Source organism: Garra rufa, chromosome 19 (assembly GCF_049309525.1).
Source record: "Garra rufa chromosome 19, GarRuf1.0, whole genome shotgun sequence".
NCBI classification, from domain to species: domain Eukaryota; kingdom Metazoa; phylum Chordata; class Actinopteri; order Cypriniformes; family Cyprinidae; genus Garra; species Garra rufa.
Window position 1 is genome coordinate 40,558,627 of NC_133379.1, and position 27,410 is coordinate 40,586,036.

General features: G+C 32.6%; 2 protein-coding genes across 2 annotated transcripts in view; one reads left to right on the forward strand and one right to left on the reverse strand.

Moving 5' to 3' along the window:
• Nucleotides 1-27,410, forward strand: part of LOC141292115 (transcription factor 4-like) — a 360,731-nt gene that overhangs the window by 91,472 nt on the left and 241,849 nt on the right. The window lies entirely within an intron of this gene.
• Nucleotides 12,804-23,822, reverse strand: LOC141292564 (thioredoxin-like protein 1). The gene is made up of 8 exons (XM_073824597.1): nucleotides 23,610-23,822; nucleotides 21,662-21,758; nucleotides 18,876-19,049; nucleotides 18,666-18,788; nucleotides 16,882-16,951; nucleotides 15,895-16,067; nucleotides 13,195-13,299; nucleotides 12,804-13,079 (listed from the first exon to the last, which is right to left on the reverse strand). The coding sequence occupies exons 1-8, from the start codon at nucleotides 23,705-23,707 to the stop codon at nucleotides 13,050-13,052; spliced, it is 870 nt and encodes a 289-aa protein (XP_073680698.1). The 5' UTR covers nucleotides 23,708-23,822; the 3' UTR covers nucleotides 12,804-13,049.

Below are 27,410 nucleotides of genomic sequence, written 5' to 3' on the forward strand. Positions count from 1 at the left end.
ATATTTCAATCAAATGTTGACATTTCATTCTCCAAAAACATATTTGAAAACTTAAAAGACGCTTTACTTCGATTTAAATGTGCTTTCTATGGACATAAAATCGATTTTGTACATTCCTTTTGATGTGGACATCCTAACATCTTTGACCCATGTATACTTTATGCATAAAAGCATTAGCTTACATTTTGCATGGACGTCTGGTGAAAATATCAATTATTTACGCCCATAAAAATCCATCAACCAATCACAAGCCATCTTCAGATTTTCCCAGAATGCACTGCACAACACTTTAAAAGCAGATTATATGATCAAATTCATCTCACATGCTATAAAACTTGTTTTTCTGTGAAAAGAACATCCCGTGTGAATATAAATACAAACAGAGTTTACTAGAGGTCGACCGATGTATCGGTTTTGCCGATTAATCGGCACCGATAGTTGATTGGCTGAACTATCGGTTATTGGCAAAAATCCATGCCGATAGTTTTTCCGGATTGCGTTCTTTATGACAGCGGAGCGGAGCGTGAGCCGCTTCAGCAGAGTATGAGAGGTTAAGTCAGACACCAATGTTAAATGTCAGGATTGTTACCATATATTTGCATTGATTTATATCCAGTTGGTCATATTTGTAGCCAGCAAAATTGCAGATTTAAAGACTTGATGTGAGAAAGCAAACCGTGTTCATTCAGCCTACAGAATCCTGCTGCGCCACAGCGCGCCATTCACAGTTTTACATTACATATCTGTCCCAAATTGTTGTTAATGTTTATAAAGGCTTGACCCTGCTGGAAGATTGTGCATTTAAGTGATAAATTCGTATTTCTGTAGCTCTAATAAAGTCTGTATGCTTCATATAGAGCTATAATTTATGTTTTAGCCTTTTCTTCAGGCCGCGGAAGCATGGTAGGTTTGCATCTTGTTACGCACTTTATTTCACAATGCAATTTTCCTTGTTCTTACTTGATTTTAATAACTGATCAACAAAAATATGTATTCAAAATTAAGATAAAAATTATACAAAACGAAATTCGTTTAAAAAGGGATTTTCCACAAATAAAAAGGTGGAAGTGGTCAACAATTGCGTCTGACCCTCTCGAATTCTCCCGGCGTATTGCCGTCCAATTCATACCACGTCCTTTATGACATTTACAAATTACACACACTTCTTTCGTAATTAACAGATTAAACTGAAACAAAACACAAACAAATAATATTTAAACATAAATGTAAAACAGATAACACATTTTCTTAAATAACTACAACAATATAGATCGTACTTTCTCTTTCCGTTTGATCTGTTGTTTAAACTAATCTTTGCCGCTTTTTTGATCATTCTTGAAGTAAACATTTGCCCATTTGGTGATTAAATAAACTGTTTTAGATTTCTGCTTGAACTGCACGACGCATCCTGTGTGTGTTAGATACCTGCGAGTTGTCCGCGCAACGCAGCGCTGCAACCAATGCATCTCAACCCTCTCTTCAAGGAGCTTGTGTTTTTCCCCGCATATGGCACGCGTGAGCGCCTGAAACGCGGCTGGCTTCATTGCACAGAATTTGCACTGTGAGACTCGTGTGCATTGCTTGACAGTGCGTGCTTCCACCCGCAGTTTTTTACTTTACATGTGCCTTCATTTCTGCCGTTTGTAATGCAGTATATTAGATGCACAAAATTCGCGCACTGACAGACTTTCACTTTCAATTAAAAGTTTGTTCGTCCTAAAAAGCACGATTGCAGATGCGGTTAAATGCACTTGCCATTTTGAATACTTTTATACGAAACTGATGTACACACAGTCAGTTATGTTTTCAGAGCAGGGCATCTGATATATCGAAATAGATCTGTGCATTCGTTTGAATGCAGCCTGTTAAAGCAGCCACTGTCAATGATCTCATCAGTAATAAACGAAAGGAAAAAATAACTATTGTCTGTTAACTTTTGGATACTTAAAGAACACTTATTTTAAATAAGTAATTGGTTTAAAAGTAGCCTGCTTATATAATAAAAAAAAAGTAAATTTTGCTCAAAATAAATTATATAAAATGTATATGAAAATGTAGCGATGTGCAGTAATATTGAAAACTGAGAATGTGATGCATGGTCATATTTAGTTGTTATTGAAAATCGTAATTAAATTGAATCTTAATTTTAATAAGGCAGTACTAACATACAGAGATTCCAAATATAAACAAAAAGCATAGAAACTGCAGTTTTACATATTGTTAAAATGTAAAGATTCCCACCCCTACTGTTAATATGAAATAACACTTTACAATGAGCCCATTTGTAACATCAACTAAGATTGATGAAAGCTGTAGAATAGAAGTGTTGTTCCTTGTTAGGGTGTTATTTTGTTAACATTAATGAACTATGAAATAACTTTAATGATCAATATATAATTAAAATTAATATTTTTATTAATTTACAAAGTATGGTTTATTACTTTTTTAAAACTAGCAGAGCAGTATTTTAGTTGCCGTTCAGTATCTATTTTCAAAAACTATCGGTTAATTAATCGGTATCGGCCAGTGTGGTCCAACCTAGCTATCGGTATCGGTAAAAACCAATATCGGTCGACCTCTAGAGTTTACGTTCGATTAACACCCCCGTCACGCACACGCAAACAAAGAAATGAGAGAAATGTGCAAACGTACATGATAAAAGCATGCTGTCAGACATCTGGCTTTCTGTAAAACTTCTGCTAGGCATGATGACGGCGTGTTTGTGAGGTCAGGCTTAGACGGGGGACACGCGACCCCGTTAGAACGACCGCACGAGGCTGAACTGAGATCAGCGGATGCGGGTGAAATGAGCAGTCACCTGCTGAGAGACGTAATGAGCACCTGAGACTCACTGAGGCGATCCGGAGCGTTCCAGCAGAAATTAGGGACGACGTCCTTCCATCTGACCTGACGGACTGACAGCTAAATCACAACGGCCTGTGAAAATACACAATGGATAGAATAACGTTAGATCACATTGACAGAGGCATCGTGGATTGTTCTGAAGATAAAATGTGTATTTGACACATGAAACTGTATTTAAATGCATCTGTGCACAATGTTAGAGTACACTGAGTTCAGCACTTACATATTAGATCTTTAATGAATCTATACATCCATTTCAAAAACAAATTATAGCATAGTAAGGAAATAAATACATGTGGGAATAAACAAAAACAAATTAATAAATGCATGAAAATGTAATCTTGACTCACTATTTGATCAAAGTCTGAAAAAAAAAAAGATGTGAAATCAGCATAGCATACAACCTTTTAAAATTATATTCATTATGCATTTTGCAAAAAATACTGTCTCACAATGCATTGCATTTATGTATTTGACTTTTCCATTACAGACAAATGTAATCCTGGACCACAAAACCAGTTTTAAGTAGCACAGGTATATTTGTAGCAAAAATAATAGCCAAAACTACACTTAATGGGTCAAAATTGTCTGGGGTTTTTAATGGCAAAATCATTAGGATATTAAGTAAAGATTTTGTTCCATGCAGTAATATCAAAACTCAAATTTTGATTAGTAATTGGTAGTAAGAAGTTTAAAGGTGATTTTCTCAATACTTCGATTTGGTTGCACCTTCACAATGCTATTTGAAATGATTATGCATATTTTTTAAAAACTACGTTGTTTTACTGCAAACAAAAAAAAAATTACAAATTAAGAATATTACTTTTTTTATATCTTTCTCCTTAACAGACTGCCATAGGTTAAGAAATTTTTACCAAAAAATTGGATGCAAAATGCAAAATACACAAGCAGTGCAGTGAGGTCATAATATGATAACAGCACAGAATGCTGTTTGAAATTATTGTTATGTACATTTCTAAAAAAAAAAGTGTGTGTGTGTGTGTGTGCACTGCAAAAATTCCACAATGCAATGCATTTGGCTTCTCATTTACAAATTAAGATTATCATTTCAGTTAACCCCTTTCTCCTTAACTCATTATTTGATCAAACTGCCAAATGTTAAGACATGCTAAATACACAAGCAGTGCAGTGAGGTCATGATGTGACAACAGTATAGAATGCTGTTTGAAAAGATTGTTATGCATATTTCTGGAAAAAAAAATACATGTGCACACTGCAAAAAAAAACAGCATTTCACAATGCAATGCATTTGGCTTCCATTTACAAATTAAGAACATAAATTACATTTTAATGTCTTTCTCCTTAACTCATTTGATCAGACTGCCAAATGTTAAGACATTTTAACAAAAAAGGATGAAAACTGCTAAATGCACAAGGAGTGCAGTGAGTTCATGATGTGACATCAGTATAGATTGCTGCTTGAACTGATTATAGTTATGCATATTTCTGAAGAAAATGTATTAAGTGCAGACACCATAAAAAATGCATTCCACAACACATGACTTTTGACTTTCAATTTACAAATTAAGAATATAAATACAATTTTAAAATGCATTTCTCCTTAACTCACTATTCGATCAGACTGCCGAAGGTTGAGACAGTGCCGTGCATAGTATAGCACAGCATACTACCGTTTAAAACAATTATCGGTATATAAGGCATAATGCATTGTTTATAAACAAAAATATTCATCAGTATGCAGTGCAGTAGCATGCAGTACAGCAGCAGTGCTGGTTGAGAGCAGAACACACAGGCCTTACTGGCACGGTGCACTCCAGTATTCCAGCTCATGCGGGGGCACGCGGGGCGCTGGCGGGCGGTCTGATGTCTGGTGGAATGATGCCAGTTGACTCCAGGGCATCGGGGGGAGGAGGGTTGTGAAAGGAGAGCGACTCAGTGCCAGGATCAGCCTGTTCTCTGGGCAACAAAAGGCGGCACACATTCAGCTAGTGCCGTGCCAAACGTAGGCCAGCGTCAGTGCCATCGAGGAGGAACTCGAGGGGAGGTGGTGTTTCTGAACAATGTGCCAGGCTGAGAGACGGCAGCCAACCAGAGATCAGTGCCTGACAGAAACATGGACACGACAGCACAGAGAGACGGAGCCTCATGCCTGCCATGTATTTTTAAGTGATGAATGGATGAGAGACGTGTAGAGACTCTCTTCTGACACAGGGAGATGGTGTACCGAAAGATGAGGTCAGCAACAGGGGAACGAGAGAAAGTAGAATGACAATATAAATATGCATTTACGCATTTCACTTGGGCTCTTTTGACTTGGGCCTATAAGCAACCGCCGAACAACGCTCTAGAAACCTTTCTAAAAACCCTAGCAACGTGGTAAAACAAATCAGAACGCCTCAGCAACTGCATAGCAATGCCCTGGCACCTATCCAAAACACAATAGCCACTGTAGCAATGTGAAAAAAAATACTTTAGCAATGTGCTGAAATTAACTTAGAACACCATAAAACCGTTCGCTAAACCATTGGGAACTCTGTATTTCTTTAGTAATGCGCTAAAAATCAGAACACCACAAAAAACGTGGCAAAACAATCAGAACAAGTTGAGATTCAGTCAGAATACAATAGAAACAGTTTGTTAACACCACTCACCCTTAACCCTTAACTTGGCAGTGTACTAAAAATCACTCAGAACATCACAAAAAAAACGTTACCAACAAGATGAAATTTAGTCAGAACGCCATTGAAATTGCTTGCTAAAACCACTCAGAACCCCTAAACTGTTTAGCAACGCTAAAAATCACTCAAAAGACCACAAAAAACATTTAGCAACACGGTAAAACAATAATAATCAAAACACATCACAGCAAGTTGAAATTCAGTCAGAACACCGTAGAAATAGTTTAATAAATCCACTCAGAACTTTATAACGGTTTAGTAATGTGCTAAAAATCACTCAAAACACCACAAAAAAACATTTAGCAACACGGTAAAACGATAATCAGAAAACCCTTATGAGTTGAAATTCACTCAAAACAACACAAAAACCATTTAGCAACGCAGTAACGCAATAATAATCAGAACACCTCACAAACAGTTGAAATTCAGTCAGAACACCATAGAAACCATTTAATAAAACCACCCAGAACTCCATAATTGTTTTGCAACCTGCTAAAAATCACTCAGAAAAACATTTAGCAACGCAGTAAACAACAGACAAAACACCTCACAATCAGTTAAAATTTAGTCAGAACACTTTGATAAAAGCACTCAGAACTCCGCAACTGTTTAACAACGTGCTAAAAATCACTCAGAACGCCACAAAAACAGTTTAGTAATGAGGTAAAACAATAACTATCAGAACATCTCGCAATACTTTAGCAAATTCACTCAGAACGCCATAAAACCGCTTAGCAACACGGTAAACAACAACAATCATAACACCTGACAACCAGTTAAAATTTAGTCACTTTAATAAAACCACTCAGAACCCTTAACTGTCAGGCAACATGCTAAAAATTAGGGATGGGACTAGGGGTGGGCGGTACACCGGTATCATAGTTAACACTGGTGTGACATTGCGCCACGACATGGATTTTCTAATACCGTCAATACCGTAATAAATCAATTATGTGCCTTGAACGGCTGCATTTACATCAATAATAGCTAATTCTAAATAATAAGCTACACCTAAGTTTAATTTGCCTGCGACCGTTTGTCAATTACGTGCGCACATACAGTCGGTGCGTTCACATCATGCGCATGGCGTCACTCACTCTAGTTTATGCGCGGGAGGTTTCCCCATCACTCGCGCGAATAACAACAAGGCGCGATCGGCCATGGCGGAGATAAATACGATCGCTGCTTTGTTCCTGTTGTGTAAGTTCTAAATGCACTGGAAAGGCAAACGCCGACCGACCTGTCTAGGTTCACAGCACAGTAATGTATCACAGTCATATCTCACGATTCCTTCTATCAACAAAGTGTAGAGAGAGTAAATAAGAGATTGATTGCAGTACAGAGAGCGTCTTTGGTTATAATAGAGCTTTGTGATATCGCAAACTAAGATGAGGGACAGCTTTTAATATTTTTATGGGAGTTTGTAAATGAGATATTAATTTACTACAGCCGTTAAATAAACAAGAAGTTATTATTAAGTGACTTACATTACTGAGAATAACACTATACCCGATTTTGCTCGGTTTCATTTTCAAAATTTATTCTGGAATAAGTCACACCGCTGTGTTTAAATGAAGATGCGCAGTTCTCCAATCAAACACAGCGGTGTTTCGTTTATAAGTGAACGTGCGTTTTTAAACTAATCTAGTGAAATGATTCAATTTCGCATTCATAAAGAGAGTCACTTGAATGAACCATGTGTTCAAACGAATCAAATGAACAATACGATTCAGTAATTAATTCCAGTGTCTTGCCGCCACCTGCTGGCAGATCCTTTCAGTTATTGAAATCTTAAATACTAGTGTATTCCAAATTTTATTTACTAATCTCAACATGAATTTATAAATTTGATTGCACTCATGGCCCCTCTGAGCCTCATTTTCATGGACGACACTATACAAATAAAGACAGAAATCTTGCTGATGATTATTACTTGCTGAACTATTGGCACTACCTCACAGGGGTTTCAGTTCAATGAAGCAAATTGACTTGACTGGAGAAGCCACATCTCAGTGGATTCACTCTACTAACTCTTATTTGTCAGCATTGAAGGGACCAGGAACATAATACCGTGATATTATACCGCCACCGTTCAAAAGATGAAAAATACCGTGATATTAATTTTAGGTCATATCGCCCACCCCTAGATGGGACGATACACCTACCTCCCGATTCGATACGATTCCGATACTTGGGTGCCGATACGATATGTATTGCGATTTTTTTAAGAATTCCGATTCTACAAGTATTGCGATTCGATATTGTAATGTGTTGCGATTTTGTTTTTTTCTCTCTAGACCATATGGAAAAATGTGAATAGTACACCATATATACACAAAAAAAACATTTTAGCATTTTTCCTGTTTTATTTCAGTTTATAACAAGCTAAATATTTCAGCATAAACAAACAGCCACTAAATGTCCAACAGAACAATACTTCTTGTAATAAAATTCCTTTTAACAAAGTGCTCAAACTAGAATCATTAATAAAATAAAATGAAGAGTCCATAATAGCTTTCTTAGACATAAACTTTAACTTGTAAGCCATTCTTTTAAACTCTGGACTTTTATAAATAAAATATATAATAGAAATAATAACAAAAATGCTTCTTTCTGTCATTCTCTACAACGGCATACGGTCGAATGTCTTTGTATATAAACATAGCAATTGACTCAGTGATCCGCCTTGCCTTTTCTGAAACGCTGGGTAACTTATACAATGTCTCATTTAATGGAGTTCGTTGGCTTGCAGACGCTTCTGCTTTCTCAGGTTGCTTGGCGTTTAACTCTGGATGATGTTGAGCAAGATGCGCGCTCATGTTAGTTGTATTACCACAGTAGGTTACCAGTATTCGACAGAGTTTGCACACTGCTTTAGACATGTCTAGCTGTTCATTCCCTGGTAATTTGTGAAATCCAAAGTGTTTCCACACTTTGGATTTAAAGTGTGATGTTGCAGGCTGTATATCTCTTGCTGTCTTTCCTTCCGCCACTTTAAATTTTTCGTGTTTGCTATAAGAGATGTGACATCATGTAACCGATAAAACACATCGCCCTCTGCTGAAATAAAAGACGTAACTTTCGTCCGCCTCGTTTATAAGTGCTAAAATAAAGCAATGTATTTAATATGTATTTAATATCGACTCTGGTGTAAAAAAATCGATAGTTAGGTGAATCGATTTTTTGTCCCATCCCTACTAAAAATCACTCAGATTGTCACAAAAACCATTTAGCAACACTGTAAATCAAAAATAACAACCAGAACACCTCACAAACAGTTGAAATTCAGTCAGAACACCATAGAAACAGTTTAATAAAACCACCCAGAACTCTGTAACTGTTTAACAATGTGCTAAAAAAATCACACAGAACGCCACAAAAACAGTTAATGCAGTAAAACAAAAACTATCAGAACACCTAGCAATACTTTAGCAATGTGTTGAAATCCACTCAGAACACCATATAAGGGTTTGCTAAACCATTCTGTATCGATTCAGTAACGGATCACCCAGAACGCCACAAAAACTGTTTAGCAACACAGTAAAACAATAATCATAACACCTCACACTCAAAACTCTTAAAATGTTTAACAATGCACTAAAAATTACTCAAAAACAACAAAAAATGTTTAGCAATGCGATAAACCAATAACAATCGCACCTAGCAATACTTCAGCAATGTGTTGAAATCCACTCAGAACACCATAGAAAGCATTTAATAAAATCACTCTGAACTCCATAATTGTTTTGTAACTTGCTAAAAATCACTCGGAACACCACAAAAACCATTTACCAAAGCAGTAAAACAATAACAAGCATAACACCTCACAGGGAGTCAGAACACCTCAGAAACCGTTTGGTAAAACCACTCAGAACTCTGTTACTGTTTAACATCGTGCTAAAAATCACTCAAAGTGCCACAAAAACCAATTAGCAACGTGGTAAAACAATAATAACAATCATAACACCTAGCAACACTTTAGCGATGTATTGAAAGTCAGTCAGAAATCCGTAAAAACGTTTGCTAAAATCACCCTGAACTCATTACAGTTTAGCAACACACTAAAACCACAGCAACTGTTATAAAAATTAACCATGTTTTTGTACAAATAAAACCCAAAAAACATTATCAATAAAGATAGATCATGGTAATTTAATGTAACGTTCCATCGATCAAAGTTTACCCAAGTACAACTTTGGATATACAAAATTCGATTGAAAAGGCTACTACAGTTTTACTATAATAAAACCACGGTTGATTTTTGTAAGGGAACATGTTAAATCCACCAGAACACATTAGCAAGGGCACAGTAAGGTATTAAGATCGTTATATGTTCTGTATGTAACTTTAAACTTAGTAAACAGCCACTCCACAGGTGCCGTTCCACCATTTGGTTTAACATCAAACAGAAATTCCAGCCTTTGCCAACAAGCGAGCAAAATGATTGAGGTTTCTGATTGGTCTAAACCACTTAGAACTCTGTGTCCATTTAGTAAATCATTAAAAATCACTCAGAACTCCACAAAAAAAAAAAAAAAACTTTTAGCAATGCCGTAAAACAATAAAAACAATCATAACACCTCACAATGAGTTGAAATTCTGTCAGAACATAGTAGAAATAGTTTAATAATACCACCCAAAACTCTAAAATGCTCAACAACGCACTAAAAATCACTCAGAACGCAACAAAAACCATTTAGCAATGCGACAAAACAATACTAACAATCATAACACCACAGAAACGGTTTGTTAAAACCACTCAGAGCTCCCTTACCGTTTATCAATGTGCTAAACATAACCCAAAATGCCGCAAAAACCATTTAGCAACTTGGTAAAACAATAACAACCATAACTTTAAAAATGTGTTGAAAGTCAGTCAGAACTCGTTAGAAAACGTTTGCTAAAATCACTCTGAACTCATTACTGTTTAGCAACGCGATAAAACGACAGCAACTGTTAAATTAACCATGGTTTTTCTACAAATAAAACCAAAAAACAGTCAATATAGATACATCATGGTAATTTGCTAACGTGCCATTGATCAAAGTTTAATCAATTACAACTGTGGTTATACAAAATTTGATTGAAAAGGCTACTTTTACTATAATAAAACCATGGTTGATTTTCGTAGGAATCCCGCTAAGTATTTTGGCTTGGTACAGGTGACAGCGTTTTACTTACATTTTCATTAGAACGCCTAAAAATCAGATTCTCCATACAGTTTTGTATTGTTTTCGACAGGAATTCCACATAAGTTTATATCTATTATTTAGAATATAAGTTATATGTTCTGCATGTAACTTTAAACGTAGTATACAGCCGCCCCACAGGTGCCTTTCCACCACTTTGTTTAACGTCAAACAGAAATTCCCGCCTTTGCCAAAGAGCGCGCAAAATGATTGATGTTTCTGATTGGTTTAAAAGCAGCGGGCCGCTTCTGCGACTTCTATTTTTGCTCTTTTCAGGGTGTGTCTTGCAGTTATTGCAAGTACTGAGACAGACTGTGTGATTTCACACAACACCTGTTTCACTAAAATCTGTCAGCTTGTCGTGACATTTTATCCGAAAACCTAAAAACCTTTTTAAAGGAAAAAAATAAATAAATAACTAACACCGCGTCTGATCTTGACTCCAGTGTAATGTGGTTTTAAAGCCGTTCGTCTGGTTGTGTTGACTCAGTGTTCCCTTTTTATTTAACTACCGTCCTGATCCAGAAAGCAGCTCTACACTGACCGCTAACTCAGTCCTGAAGCCTCTTTCATCCACTTATTACATTACTGAACATGTTTCATTGCCGGCCAACATCCTGTTTGACCGCATCTGACCCGAGCTCGCGTCTGCTCAAGCGCTCAACTCAAACTCAGCTCTGCTGCAAACGATCAGGCCTGGGATTTTTCAGTAAAAAAAAAGGCTTTTACACAACATTGGAGAGCAAAATGGCTACATTACAGCTCGGAGTTTATTATACAGAAAAATCAAGCTCAGATGTGAGGAGGTCTCAGAGGTTTCACTGTGAACATGAATGTGCTGAAATAGCCGTGTTTAATTTGCTACACTAATATACGGATTATAATACATGACTGTTTTAATTATAGAGAATTAGATGAAAATATAAAACTGAAACTACACATTTTCCTTGTATAAAAAAGGATAAATCGTTTTTTTTTTATTTGATGAACGTTAAAAAATAATACAAGCGGTCTAGTTTTAAGTGTATTAGCCTATTTTCATGAAATTATAATTATGAAATTACCGTTTTTAAAAATAAAAACGACCATTGACATATAGTTTTCATTATGCTTTAATTGCGCGTTAAAGCTTTTGTTTTTAAAACCCAAAATGTCTTTTTCGTGTCATTTATGAACATTTCCGTAGCATGAAAACACCTAAACAAATATTCACAAATGAACCTTAAAGTGAAACAAAATTAATCTAGAATAAAAAAAGGATGAAAAGAGGTGCTGATCATTTAGTAACAACCAAATCTGAAATAAAAGCGTGTTTTGATTAGCGCATTAGTGCGTGTTTATGCGCTTTTATTTATTTTTAACCTCGATCGATTCAATAAGAGAATAAACTTATGAATCCGAGCCTGAACTAATTTATCAATCACATTTTATCAATTATTTCGTTGTTTTATTATGAATAGCCTAGCTATACGTTCCTTGTTAATTATTTAACGATAATTACAAATAGAAATCACAATACAGACATAATCGAATTCATTAGATATTTATTTATGAATACTTAATAATCAATACTTTCTCGAACAAAACATCTAGCAGAAACGATTTAAAACGCCTTTGTAGTTTTTTTTTTTTCAAATAGCATAGTTTATTTACATATGTATTTTTAAAATCGGTTATTGTAAAGCTATTTATCCTTTCATTAAAGCACAAAACGTTCATCCAATAATTCAAAAACAGCTCATTTTAATTTTAATGATTGTAAATGGTCCCCATTTCGCGTTTCTGTCAACTTAAATTATTTAAACAAATGTAAAGATAATATTCCAAAACACATGCGGTGTTTTTTGCATGGATCTCTCTATAAACCTGTCAAGAGATTTTCGTTTCGTTTTTAATCACGGAGCTCCTCTCACAGGAACGCGCTTTAGACGCGCCCCCGCGGACACGCGCTCATTACGCGGCGTCTGCTGCCACCCAGCGGCGAAACATATTTTTCCCCTCAGCAAAGCCTAAGATTATGGCAAAAAGAAGTTTTTAAAATAATCAAATGCAATATTTTCAAACGTGCTGACAAACAACAGTAGCCACGTGCCTTTGAAAAAGGATCGACTTTATTTACAGGAACATTTCAGGAGGGTTTCAGATAAAAATGACTGATCCAGGGCCTCATTGAGACAAAGCTGTGTCTTCTCTCTCGTCTGATGGCGAGCCGAGGGACGGATCCGGCGCTCGGCAGTGTCTGTGTGTGTGTCGGTGGTGATTTTGCCCAGTCATGTTGGCGGAGAGAGACGCCCGTGGAGAGATTGCAGCAATATGTCGTGTCGTCTTTTCCTCTTCAGTGACTTTCTCCCTTCTTACCCACAACCTGTGTTTCACACACATACACACACACACACACACACACACACACGTTAAACACTTCTGTAATGTGTATTAACAATATGGGAAATACTGAATGAAATGACTGAATGTTTCCTCACCCGTTTGAAGTCGTTCATGTTCGTGGCCTGGACAGGAGTCCCGATAAACGTCAAGTAGTTTATTTTTGTCGTCTCCTCGTCTCCTTGGTTTGACTTGATAAATATCTGAACGCAAAAACAGGTGGAAAATGAGACACTTATGATTAAAAGTTTGAAATCAAGCACTATGGAAAACACTTCAGATTTCCAAAAGCTTCCTAAACCACACAAATTGCATAACGCTAAATAAGATAAATATTAAAAATGGGACGCCTGCGGTTGTGGAAATTATGTTTTTTTGCGGTTTTACTTTTGTTTTTAGTCATTTAACTGTTAGTTTTCTCCTTTGAAATATTATGAATCATGATTTTTAATATTTTGAGTTATTATGAATTAAAAGATGAACATTTAAAGACGAGCTTTTTGGACTGTTTGGAATTTACTGATGTAATATGTGTATTTTGAGATGCTAAAATTGGATGTTATACATTTCTTTATTTATTTAAATAGTTTTATAGGACTTTCTGAGCTGTTGTTATTTTTTAATCTATTTATTTTTTATTTAAATACATTTTCCTCCCTTTGAAATATTGTTAGAAAATAAATGTTTAAAGATTGAATATTTAGGTTTCATTTAAATATTTATATTTATTTTTTTAGATATAAATATTGTTTTTGTTGCAAAAATTATACATTTTTGGATTTCATATATATATATATATATATATATTTTTTTTTTTTTTTTTTTTTATTGAATTATCCTGTCTTTACCTTTTTTTCAGCAAAACATTGTTTTATTTAAATATTTAGTATTAAATATTTATTTGTACTTTTTCCATTAAAATATTGTTTTTTGTTGCAAAAATGACATATTTTGGATTTCACTGATGTAATACAGGTGTATTTTGAGATGCTGACATGGGATATTACACATTCATTTATTTATATAAAAAGTTTTATAGCACTTTCTGAGCGGTTTTTATTTTTATTTTTACTCTTATTAATTTTTTTTTTTCCATTTACATTTTTGAAATGATTTTTTCTCCCTTGAAATATTGTTATATAAGAAATGTTTTATATATATATATATTTTTTTTTTACCTTTTTTTTCATCAAAATATTATTTGATGCAAAAATATTTTGGATTTCACTGATGTAATACAGGTGTATTTTGAGATGCTGAAAAGGGATTATATACATTTATGTATTTATTATAAAAGTTGTATAGCACTTTCCGAGCTGATTTTATTTTTACTTTCATTTATGCATTTCTATTTATTTTTAGTTACTTTTAATTGATGTTTTATTCATTTTTCTTTCTTGAAATATTGTTATATTAGAAATGTTTAAAGATGGATTATTTGTGTTTGATTTAAACATTTATATTTATTTTCTTTAAACCTTTTTTCCATCAAAATATTGGCTGAGGCAAACATTATATATTTTGGATGTTACTGATGTAATACAGGTGCATTTGGAGATGCTGAAATGGGATATTATACATTTGTTTATTCATTTATTTATTTAAAACGTTTTATAGCATTTTCTGAGCTGTTTTCTTTTTACTCTTATTTATATCACTTAAAATATTGTTATATAAGAAATGTTTAAAGATGGACTATTTATGCTTTATTTAATTTTTTTTGTACTTTTCTATTAAATGTTGCTTTTGTTGCAGAAATTATATATTTTAAATGAATTCTTCTCCCTTGAAATATTGTTGTATAAGAAATGTTTAAAGATGGACTATTGATGTTTGATTTAAACAATTGTATTTATTTTCTTTGACCTTTTTTTCATTAAAATACTGGTTTTGATGCAAACATTATATTTTGGATTTCACTGATGTAAAACAGGCGTATTTTGAGATGCTAAAAGGTGATATACATTTATTTATTTTAATGGTTTTATAGCACTTTCTGAGCTGTTTTTATTTTTACTCTTATTTATTTAAATTTATTTTTCTCCCTTAAAATATTGTTATATAAGAAATGTTTCCTTTTGTATACTTTTTCCAATAAAATATTGTTTTTGTTGCAAAGATTATACATTTTGGATTTCACTGATGTAATACATGTGTATTTTGAGATGCTGAAAAGGATATTATACATTTATTTATTAAAAAAGTCAAAAAACTGTTTTTACACTTATTTATTGAGATATTTCACACCTTAATACAAGTGTATTTTGAGAAGCTGAAATGGGATATTTACTTATTTCAAAAAGATTTATAGCACTTTCCGAGCTGTTTTTATTTTAACACTTATTTATTTATATTTATTTTTTTAGTTATTTAAATTTTTAAATGTATTTTTCTTTATTGAAATACTGTTATATAAGAAATGTTTAAAGTTGGACTAATAAAAAGAAATATTTAGGATCTCACTGATGTAATGCAGGAGCATTCTGAGATGCTGAAATGAGATTATATTTGCTGAACTTTATTTATTCACTTTTTAATTTAGATCCATTTTAATATTTTTTTATTTGTATTTATTTTTCTTCCTTGATAATTGTTATTAGAAATATATAAGATGAACGTTTAAAGACAGACTTTTTTTTGTTTTGTTTTTACAAAGTTTGAGAGATATTAGTAAATGATCTGGACCCTGAGGTTGCAAAAATGATATAGTTTGGACTTCACTGATGTAATGCGGGAGTATTTTTGTTATTGTGAATTAATGGGAGACGAAACAAGTATTTTAGTGTAATCTGACGTACAGTCACACTGTTGACGTTCTGAAACTTGACGTATCTGAGCGGGATGAGGCCGTCGTCTTTGTAGTCTTCCTCTGACAGATCCAGCATCTGCGTGGCTTCGCTTCTCTCGGCGTCATCGAAACCCATCGAACGAGGAAGATTAATGAAGATCTTCACACTCTTTGGGGCTTGAGCTGAGAACAGAATTATTAGAAATATAAAACTATATATATATATATATGTATATGTGTATATATGTATGACCCTGGACCACAAAACCAGTCTTAAGTCGCTGGGGTATATTTGTAGCAATAGCCAAAAATACATTGCATGGGTCAAAATTATTGATTTTTCTTTTATGCCAAAAATCATTAGGAAATTAAGTAAAGATCATGTTCCATGAAGATTTTTTGTAAAATTCCTACTGTAAACATATCAAAATGTAATTTTTGATTAGTAATATGCATTGTTAAGAACTTAATTTGGACAACTTTAAAGGTGATTTTCTCAGCATTTTGATTTTTTTGCATCCTCAGATTCCAGATTTTCAAATAGTGGAGCTGTGCATCCACCTACTGGTAAAAGTTTTTTTTTTCTTTTAAAACTGGATTTTCCAAAAGATGGGCAAAAATCTTACACTAAACCATGTGAAATTATCCATGCTATCCCCATGAATTAAAGTTAGAAATGTGGGTCTTTTATAAAGTGAATTTTACATAAAAAAGCAGTTTTTGTATAAAAACCCATTTAAAAAATATGTATTTATTAATTTATATATATTTAAAAAAATATCACTAACCCACTGAAAACTGCACAAATGTAGAGTAAAAACTTTAATAGACAGAAAAATAAACAGTACAGACCAAAAGTTTGGACACACCTTCTCATTCATACATATATATATATATATATATATATATATATATATATATATATATATGTATGTATGTATGTATCTATGTATGTATGTATGTATATGACTGACATTTGGCAGTAAGAACGTCTTACCGATTTCTGCAGCTATCAGTTTCATGGAGAAGAGTTTAACAGGTTGATTGAAGGCGATTGTAATCAGAAGCTGTAAACAAACGCAAAACGTTCAGTCATCAGATCATATTTACACTGGGCCTGTGTACTTGGGGAAACTCACACTGACAGTAACTGTGATCTGATCTTACATAACGTTACTGAGGATGCATTACAGTTTCACTTTCACTTCAACGTACAATAGATACGGCTCATGTTGATAAATGTGATACAGAAAGTAAATGGCAAGTAATTGAAGCACCAAAATTACTTACTGGAAATGAATACACTTACAACTGAACCAAAACTAAAACTAAACTAAACTAAACCTAAAAAATAAATAAAAAGGCAAAAGCACTTAATAATATTAAAATGTAAAAAAAAAATAAAATAAAAAAAAAATTAAATCTAAATATCAATATAAAAAAAATTAAGACAAAAGCACATAAGATACAAAAACATATTACATTAAATGTACTCAAATTAAATTAAACTAAAAACTGAACATATAAAACAAAAACTATTAAAACATTGCTCGTAAACATTGGAATGAGCAGTTATGAACAAAATTACAACAAAAGTACAATTGAAATGAAAAACTGAAAACGTTAAAATAAAAGCTAATTCGAAATATTAATGAAAATGATAATAGTATATAAATAATACTAAAATGGCACTGCTTGTAAACACTGGTTGTAGTTATAAAGAAATGTTTGAGTATTTGAGTATTAGTATTTATTCAATTCATTATTCAATTCATTATTATTCATAAATCATACATTTCAAATAAAAATAAAACAATTAAATCATAAAATTATGACATTAAAAATATAAATTAAACCTGACAATTAATAATTAATTAATATTGATTCATTAAATCATAAAAGCATATATATATATATCATAAATATTAAATTAAAATAACAACAAATCAAAACAAAACAATTAAATCATAAAATTGACATTAAAAATAAATAAATGACAAAAGCATTTAAAATACAAAATCTTCAAATTCAAACTAACCTGAAAATATAAATTAAACCTGACAATTAGTAATTTATTAACGTTAATTTATTAAATCATAAAAGCATCAACTTAAAATAAAAACAAATCAAAATAAAACAATTAAATCATAAAATTATGAAAAATAATCACAAATTATTAAAAATAAATCAATAAAAGGAAATAAGCACATACAAGACAAAGTAATTCAAATTAAACTGAAAATAAAAATTAAACCTAAATAGCACTTAAAAAGCACATATAGTGAACATTTTAATGAAAATAAAATGAAAACTGAAAATATAAAAATGTTTTTAAAAAATAAAAAAGTTAAAATTAAACAATTCAATTATAAAATTATGACATAAATATATATTTATTTATTTATCTATAATAATAAGTGTGTTAATAATCATTTAATAATTCTACATTATTAAATGCCAAAAACTAAATTAAGATAAAACACTATTTAAATGTTTACCTCCAAATCATATGACCAATAATCAACATTAGGGAACATAAACGCATTATTAAATTACTGAAATATTAACATATTAAATATTATTCTTGGACAGACTTCAATTAAATATTTTAGCTCGAATAGGTTTAGCTAACAAAATAGTTTGTGAATCCCTACGATAGCACAACACAAAACTCTTAGTTCACTTCACATGTAAACAGACATTTGAAAGTACAGTACAACAGTACAGTAAAGTAAAGTAGACATTTAAAGGTACAGTATCAAAAAAACTAAAGATTTTCACCTGTTCATCACAGTCTGATTCCAGGTAGGACGAGTCCTTGCCTAAGCAGTTGTCAAAGCCACAGTCGTCACTCTCGTTGAGACATTCACAGCCCGCTTTATTGACAAACGGCATCAGGTCCATCTGAACCAAACAGGACACCAGAAATGACGCTCACACACTACAAACATGAGCCCAATCGCACACGCAGTTCAGACGGCATGTACTCACGTAGCCTTTGGGAATATCAGAGTCTTCGTTGCTCCCAGGATCATTTTCCACGTGCTGTTTGATCTTCTCCTCCAGGCCGGAAGCGTCTGCGCCCTGATACTGGTCCACACGCACTTTGTTTCGGAAGAACAGGAACGTTGGCGTCGCTGAGATGTTATTGGCTGCGGCTGTTGCCTGAGAGAGACGGAAAACAGAACATTAGCAAGATAATATTTTAGTTTTCAGTAATATTTGTGACCCTGAACCGTAAAAACCAGCCTTAAGTAGCATGGGTATATTTATAGCAATAGCCAAAAGTACATCAATTTTTCTTTTATGCCAAAAATCATTAGGACATTAAATAAAGATTAGGGTTGGGTATCGTTTGAATCTTATCGATTCTGATTCCGGTTCCGATTCTGCTCATCGATTCCGATTTTTATCAATTCCTAATTCCGATTCCAATATGATAAAAAAAATCCATTAAAAAGTTTTAGTCAAACATATTTATTCTGTCTTTTGCCTATGGTTTTACAAAAAAAAAATACCACAGAAAAACAAACAACTAGTCTAATATAAATTTCAAACATTAAATTGTTAAAGACAAGTAATAAAATAGGAGCAAATCAATTAGCAATAGCATAAATAAATAAAACTGAACAAATGTCAGGTACAGAAATTGAAATCAAAAGTTTAAAAACACTGCATAGTTTGCTTTTCACAAATAAAATATTGATTAGTCCTCATTAAATTTATAAAAGATATTCAGTCAGTTAATGATTTTCTTTTGTTCTTTGATTAACATTTATGACAGGCGGCACGTTTATTAGACGCTGTCTCTTTAACACCGAACGCAGACCTAAGAATACACGCAAACAATGCGCAAGTTCTTTTCTTTCCTCCACTTAAATCGTTTGAAAATCACATTAAAATGCGAACGCGGGAATCGTTAAGCGGAATCGAAATGCGCGTGTCTTATCGAATACCCGGTTAATGGACATTTGGAACCGGTTCTAAAATGGAACCGGTTCTCGATACACAACCCTAATAAAGATCACGCTCCATGAAGATATTTAGTAAATTTCCTACCGTAAATATATCAATTTAATTTGATTAGTAATATGCAGTGCTAAGAACTTCTTTAAAGGCAATTTTCTCAATATTTAGATTTTTTTTTTGCATTCCAAATTTTCAATTTCCCTCAGATTCCAGATTTTCAAATAGATGTATCTCGGACAAATATTGTCCTATTCTAACAAACCGTACATCAATGGAAAGCTTATTTTGTCACCTTATAATTATAAGGTTCTATCTGCATTCTGAGCACTTTTGAGATATTGAGCTTCAAAGTTTTGACATTCCATAGACTTCTGTAGATAAAATCATTTTTGTTTACTAAAAAAAGGCCCAAAATGTACACAGCTTACAAAAGAAACATCACATAATGTGAATAAGTGAATAACTCAATTTTGACAAAAATGTCAGATAGAACCTTATAATTCTGAGGTGTCGATTTATCTATTATTAATCTCACTTTCATAACATTGACCCTAATGGGTGGTTTTGTGGTCCAGGGTCACATTTACAGTTAGTTTTTATATTTAATTTTCTATTTTCATCCAGTTTTAGTAACTATGTTGTGTTTTTTTGTCATTTTAGATAGTTTCATTTGTTTTAATATGTCATTTTAGTTTGAGTTATTTTAGTGCATCAAGTTAAACTATATTAAACTGATAAATGTTGATTTTACAATTTTGCTTTTATGCCAAAAATCATTAGGACATTAAGTAAAGATCACGTTCCATGAAAATATTTTGTAAATTTCCTCCCTTAAATATATTCAAATTGAATTTTTGATTAGTAATATGCATCGCTAAGAACTTCATTTGGACAACTTTAAAGGCGATTTTCTCAATATTTAGATTTCCAAATATTGTCCTATCCTAACAAACCATACATCAATGGAAAGCTCATTTATTCATTTCTCATTTATCTTAATTTAAAAAAATTGACCCTAATGAGTGCTTTTGTGGTCCAGGGTCACATTTTCATTTCATTTTCTATTTTTATTGTGTTGTGTCATTTTAGTTAGTTTAATTTGTTTTAATATATCTATATAGTTTTCTATATTCGTTTTGGTTATTTTAGCGCATCAAGTTAAACTAAATTAAATGGATAAATGTTGAAATACATTTAAGCATCATGTTGTGTTTTGGTCTGTTTTCATTCTCAATTTTGTCCATATTTTCTCTCTCAAAAATGCTAGTTTTGCATTGGATTAAAAACTTCCTAAAAGATTTTTTGGGGTTTTTTTTCCCCCCTCACCTTGTTACACTCACAAAAGGCCTACAAAAATTGCTTATAAATCTCTCATTATGATATATTAGCTCCAACTCTCAGATTGAATCAGTTTATCGACTTGTTTTCCATCATTAAGCAAAGGTTTTGCATTTCTTTTTTAACAGGTTGATTGTAGGCCTCATTGATCTGAGCTCATGCACCTCCGTTTTTGAGTAAAAAAAAGCATTAATTGTGGATCATTTTGGCAACATTTACTCATAAACTAAGGCACATAAGCTCAGATCAATGAGGCCTATGATCAATGAAAAATTTCTTAAACAGCTGGTCACTTTTGACCTTTTTTTTTTAGCACTGCACAAGTTTTTTCATTATTTATTTTATTACAATAACATTTTTATAGTTTAAGTTTTAGTATATTGTACATTATAATATTTTGATGGCAAAATCCAGATCAGTTCAGAATGGCATAAATTTGCAAAAATCTTATATATAAAGCGCTCTCTCACCTGACAGACGTGAACGTCGACTTCCAGAAACACAACCTGAGGGTATTTGTTGCTCAACATGTTGAACGCCGGAGCTATTCTGACACAAGGACGACACCTGGACAGAGAAAAAACATTGATGGTGAACATCAGAGACACAAACACACAGATAAAACAAACATACTATGTGGAAACTATTTTCTTTTAGAAATTGCTGGTCAATTTCACAATTAATTACAAAGAAAAAGCAAGTAGTACATTGAATTAAATTTGAAATTTGAATGTAGAAAGACTAAAGTTTTCCTATAAAATGTACTACAATAATCTTTGAGATCAAGAATTAGGACAAATCTTTTTTTTCATTCAGTTTGCTTTAAAAACACCTGTACATATTCAATTATGACATCTCTAAAAAAAATGTACAGTATAAATTCACAACAAAAACATACTCTAACTTTCAGAACTCAAAATGTCCTCCTAAATATTAGCTGGAGCAGTTATAAACTATATTGTCAAAATGACAATTATTATTATTAATAATGAAATATTAAATAACAATATAATTAAATAATATTGTTATAATTGTTAATAATATTAAATAAAAAAAGAAGTCTTCTGCACATCAAGCCTGCATTTATTTGATCCAAAATACAGCAAAAGCAGCAATATTGTGAAATATTTTTACTATTTAAAATAACTGTTTTCTATTTGAATATATTTTAAAATGTAATTTATTTATTTTTTATTTTCAGCACCATTACTGCAGTCTTCATTGTCACATGACTAAATATTTTTTAGAAAGATATTCCTTTAGAAAGCATTCTAATATAATGATTTGCTGCTCAAGAAACATTTATTATTATTATGTTGACAACAGCGGAGCAGATTTTTTCAGGTCTCTTTGATAAATACAAAGATTAGAAGAACAGCATTTATCTGAAATAGAAATCTTTTTAACATTAAAAAATATATCACTTTTGATCAATCAAAGCATCTTTACTAATTAAAAATATATATGAATATAGTTTCAAAAAAAAGAAAGAAAAATATATATACTGACTCTAAGCTTTTGAATGGTATAGTGTATAATGTTACAAAAGCTAAGACAAATTCTGTTCTTCTGAACATTCTATCCATCAAAGAAACCTGAAAGAAAATCTACTCAGCTGTTTTCAACATTGATAATAATCAGAAATGTTTCTTGAGCAGCAAATCAGCATATTAAAATAATTTCTGAAGGGTCGTGTTACACTAAATACTGGAGTAATGATGCTGAAAATTCAGCTTTGATCACAGAAATAAATTAGATTTTAAAATACATTTAAATAAAAAGCAGTTAATTTAAATAGTAAAAATATTTCCAAAATTGCACTGCTTTTGCTATTCGTCTGATCAAATAAATACAGGTTTGGTGAGCAGAAGAGACTTCTTTAAAAAATATATATATATATAAAAACATTAAAAATATTAGTTCAAAAACGTTTAGAAACTATCTGAATACCTTTCAAATTAAATCAACCAACCTTAAGCACATATTAAAATATTTTACATATTTTATTTGTTTACCTGCATGTCACGTGACCATTAACCAACATTTGAATATGTGAGCATTACATTAATATTTCAATCATTTATAAAGCAAATACTTCAGGTCAAAAAGGTTCGACTGGCAGCTCAGGGAACAGTTTTGATTCTTTTTAGATGTAAACATTTTACGTAAGAGTGGCACCTTGTCCTGAACCTCTCACGTCTCTGTGTGTGTGTATGTGTGTGTTTTGCTAAGTCATGCCGGTCTCGGTTCAGTTCTTGTCCTCCGTTCACACCGGATTCTGAGTGGCGGGTCTGTCTGTGCTCTCCAGACTCTTCTCAGGCTCTAAATCCGCCGTCAGGCGTGTCTGTGTGTATCTGTATGCGTGTGTTCTCGGTTCTGTCGGATTCGGCTGTAGCGGCCTCACATACACTCACTCACCCGCTCATGGTGAACTTCACCACGGCCAGTCTGGATCCGGCGCCGCTCAGCTCCGCCTGGAACTCTGAGTCATTCCCGATCACCTTCACCCCGACCATGACACAAACACACGGGGAACGAATCGCTGATTATAAAGCGCTATTATTCACTTCTAATCGCTCAGATTGATCCAAAAATCACTGAGGGGCTCGGCGCGGCACGACGCTTCTCACTGATCGCACTTCCTGTGTAGTGATGACGAGAGTAGAGCGGCTGACCAATCACGGAGGACCCTAGCTGTTTGTGATTGGTCAGCCAGCCTGCGTTTGTCAAAAGAGGCGGTTCTAAAGTAAAACCATTCGTGAGGTGTCGCAAAGCTGTCGTGAGGTTCAAATAACTTTGAATTCGAAGCGTATTTTATGTTTCTATTTATTTGAATATATAGTTTATGGGTTTTCGTTAATCGTATTTGTATCTATGCGATTATTATCTTATTATGTTTTTATGTAAATTATAAAAAATATTATTACGGTGTAACTGTTAATCTACCATCTTGCGTTTGATTTAAATGAACACGCTTAAATACAAAATAACTAATTAAATCACTAAAACTAAATTTTATAAAATAAACGACAACGTAAGATAACAAATCCACTATTATCCTGTACTAAAACAAGCAATTTTATTATTTTTTATTATTTTTCTTTCAAGTTGCCATGGTTACCATGGATAAAGTGACCAAAACATGAGCAGGATCAAAACGTCGATAGTTTTATTTCTTATTTCGTTAGTTGCGCTGAACCAGACGACCGCTGCGTACGGTGTGTTTTCACACTAAGGAAAATTAGTGAATATATTAAGTATTAACTAATTATTTGGTTGCTAGATTTCAACAAACGCATTCTAGAAACAGTTTACTTTTGTCTGATTTATCAAAAACAACATATTTGGGTTGTTTAACTTATGTGTTTCTCTGCTTTGAAGCTGTGTGCAATTTTTTACATTCCTGCATAAATATAACGACTGTCTGTTTTCTCATGTACATGTGATAAAGAATTTATTCTCTACTCTCAAAACCTAAAATGTTTTATTTACCTGTATGATTTTTTTGTTTGTTTTTCAGAGAGGAAAGCACAGAAAAGGAGATATGATGTGGCCTCATTACCTAAGAAAAATAAGGAGCTAACAAAGCCTTCGTCTTTGAAGGGAAGGCAAGAGCAGGTATATTCATAATTTATATTTACATATTTAACTTTTTTCTTTTTCATTATTGTTTACACCACCTATATAAATATGTGTTTAAAAAAAAAAAAAAAAAAAAAAAATTATATATATATATATATATATATATATATATATATATATATATATATATAGTATAAGTATATAAAATAAATAATAATATAAAAAGAAAAGTATTTTTAAAATAGAATAAAATATTATATATTTTAGATTATTAACAAAATATAATAAAACTTCATCTAATACAATAACATAAATAAATGCATTTAAACAGACTTTGGTGAATGGGGGAAAAACAGTTAGTTGCGGTCAAAAGTTTACATCCCCCTTTCAGAATCTGCAAAATGTTAGTTATTTTACCAAAAATGCATGTTACTGTTTATTTAGTACTGACCTGAGTAAGATATTTCACATAATAGATGTTTACATATAGTCCACAAGAGAAAACAACAGTTGAATTTATAAAAATGACCCCGTTCAAAAGTTTACATACACTTGATTCTTATGTGTTGTTGTCTGAATGATCCACAGCTGTGTTTTTTGTTTAGTGATAGTTGTTCATGAGTCCCTGAATAGTTAAACTGCCTGCTGTTTTTCAGAAAAATCCTTCAGGTCCCACAAATTATTTGATTTTTCAGCATTTTTGTGTATTTGAACCCTTTCCAACAATGACTGTATGATTCTGAGATCCATCTTTTCACTCTGAGGACAACTGAGGGCAACTATCATATTCAACTATTACAGAAGGTTCAAACACTCACTGATGCGCCAGAAGGAAAAACCATGCATTAAGAGCCGGGGGTGAAAACTTTTGAAATTCAAAGATCAAGTTAAATTTAACTTATTTTGTCTTCTGAGAAACATGTAAGTATCTTCTGTAGCCTTTGAAGGGCAATATGATATTTAGGCAAAATAAGAAAAATGTACACAATTCTGTTCAAAAGTTTTCACCCCGGCTCTTAAAGGGAGTTCTGCTGAGGAAACAAAGTCACCTACATCTTGGATGCTCCGGGGGTAAGCAGATACACATCAAATTTTCATTTTTGGGTGAACTATACCTTTAATGCATGTTTTTTTTTTTTCCCTTCTGGAGCATCAGTGAGTGTTTGAACCTTCTGTAATAGCTGCATATGAGTCTCTCAGTTGTCCTCAGTGTGAAAAGATAGATCTCAGAATCATACAGTCATTGTTGGAAAGGGTTCAAACACACAAAAATGCTGGAAAACCAAAGAATTTGTGGGATCTAATGGAGTTTTCTGAAGAACAGCAGACAGTTGAACTGTTCAGGACAAACAAGGGACTCATGAACAACTATCACTAAACAAAAAACACAACTCATTAAGGTAAGAACACAGTATTAAGAATCAAGTGCATGGAAATTATTTTATAAATTAAACTATTATTTTCTCTTGTGGATTATATGTAAACATATTTTATGTGAAATATCTTATTCAGGTCAGTAGTAAATAAAAAATAACATGCATTTTCTATGATCCCTTAGTAAAATAAATAACACTTTGCAGATTCTGAAAGTAGAAATAGAATATAGAAAGCTAGACTTAGAGGTTTCAATATAGTAAATATACTAGAAATACCAAACAATACCCTCAATACCTTTGCAAATGTATTATGCCAGTGAGTTTAACACTGGTATTTCCTTCAGAAAATATAAAGATTGATTGTTGTACTGGCATTTTTTGTTGTTAAATGATGAAATATGACTATGAATGTATTGTTGGTGTTGTTTCAGGACTTTAATAATCTGCCAAAGGATTTTGCAAATCTTTTTGAAGGCACCTTTTCCCTTGAAATGAGTCTTTACTGTATTCTGCTGCTGTATGCGATCTTTCAGCTGGATTGGGAATGTGTAAGACTTGCCACAAAATACCCCTCTAAAATTTCAGACATAAGTGATTCCTCAGATTGAGCTGTGAATGAAATCTATTCATTATTGATGTCTAATAAATGCATGTCTCTTTTGTTTGTTTTTTTGTTTTTTTGTTTGCAGATCTGCGTGTGGGGAAAACAAAACCCGGCGTCCGCTTATGTGGAGGTGGAGATGGTCGAGATGGGATGAGGAAATGAAGATTAAATACAAAACACACACATCTGCACAATTGTTTAATAAATACCCTGATGTTTTATAATACCTCAACATTTTAAATGATGTATTTGATGTTTTATCATACAGACAACACAGACTTTTATGAAACGTGTCCTACATTTTTATTTGTTACTTAAAGAGTTTGTTACTTTTTGTTTTCATTTATTCATTTTTTATATATTACTAATTATTATTATCTTATTTTCCTTGTTCTTGTAGTTCTTCTTCTTGTCTAATCTTATGATTTTATGGTTTTTAAGCGATATTATTTGTGTTTAAAGGTTTGTAATACCAAAGGAGGATGTTGCGAAGCAGCTTTTTCCATTGCTTTCGGTTTTGATATGATAACACTTGTTGGATTTGTGCTGGTCAGAAGAAGTATTGGACAATACTGGTCTAGAATATTCTTAAAGGGAACATAATGGGATTTTTTTTTTTACCCTATTCACCTGCTGTGTCTCGCCTTAAGCCCCCTT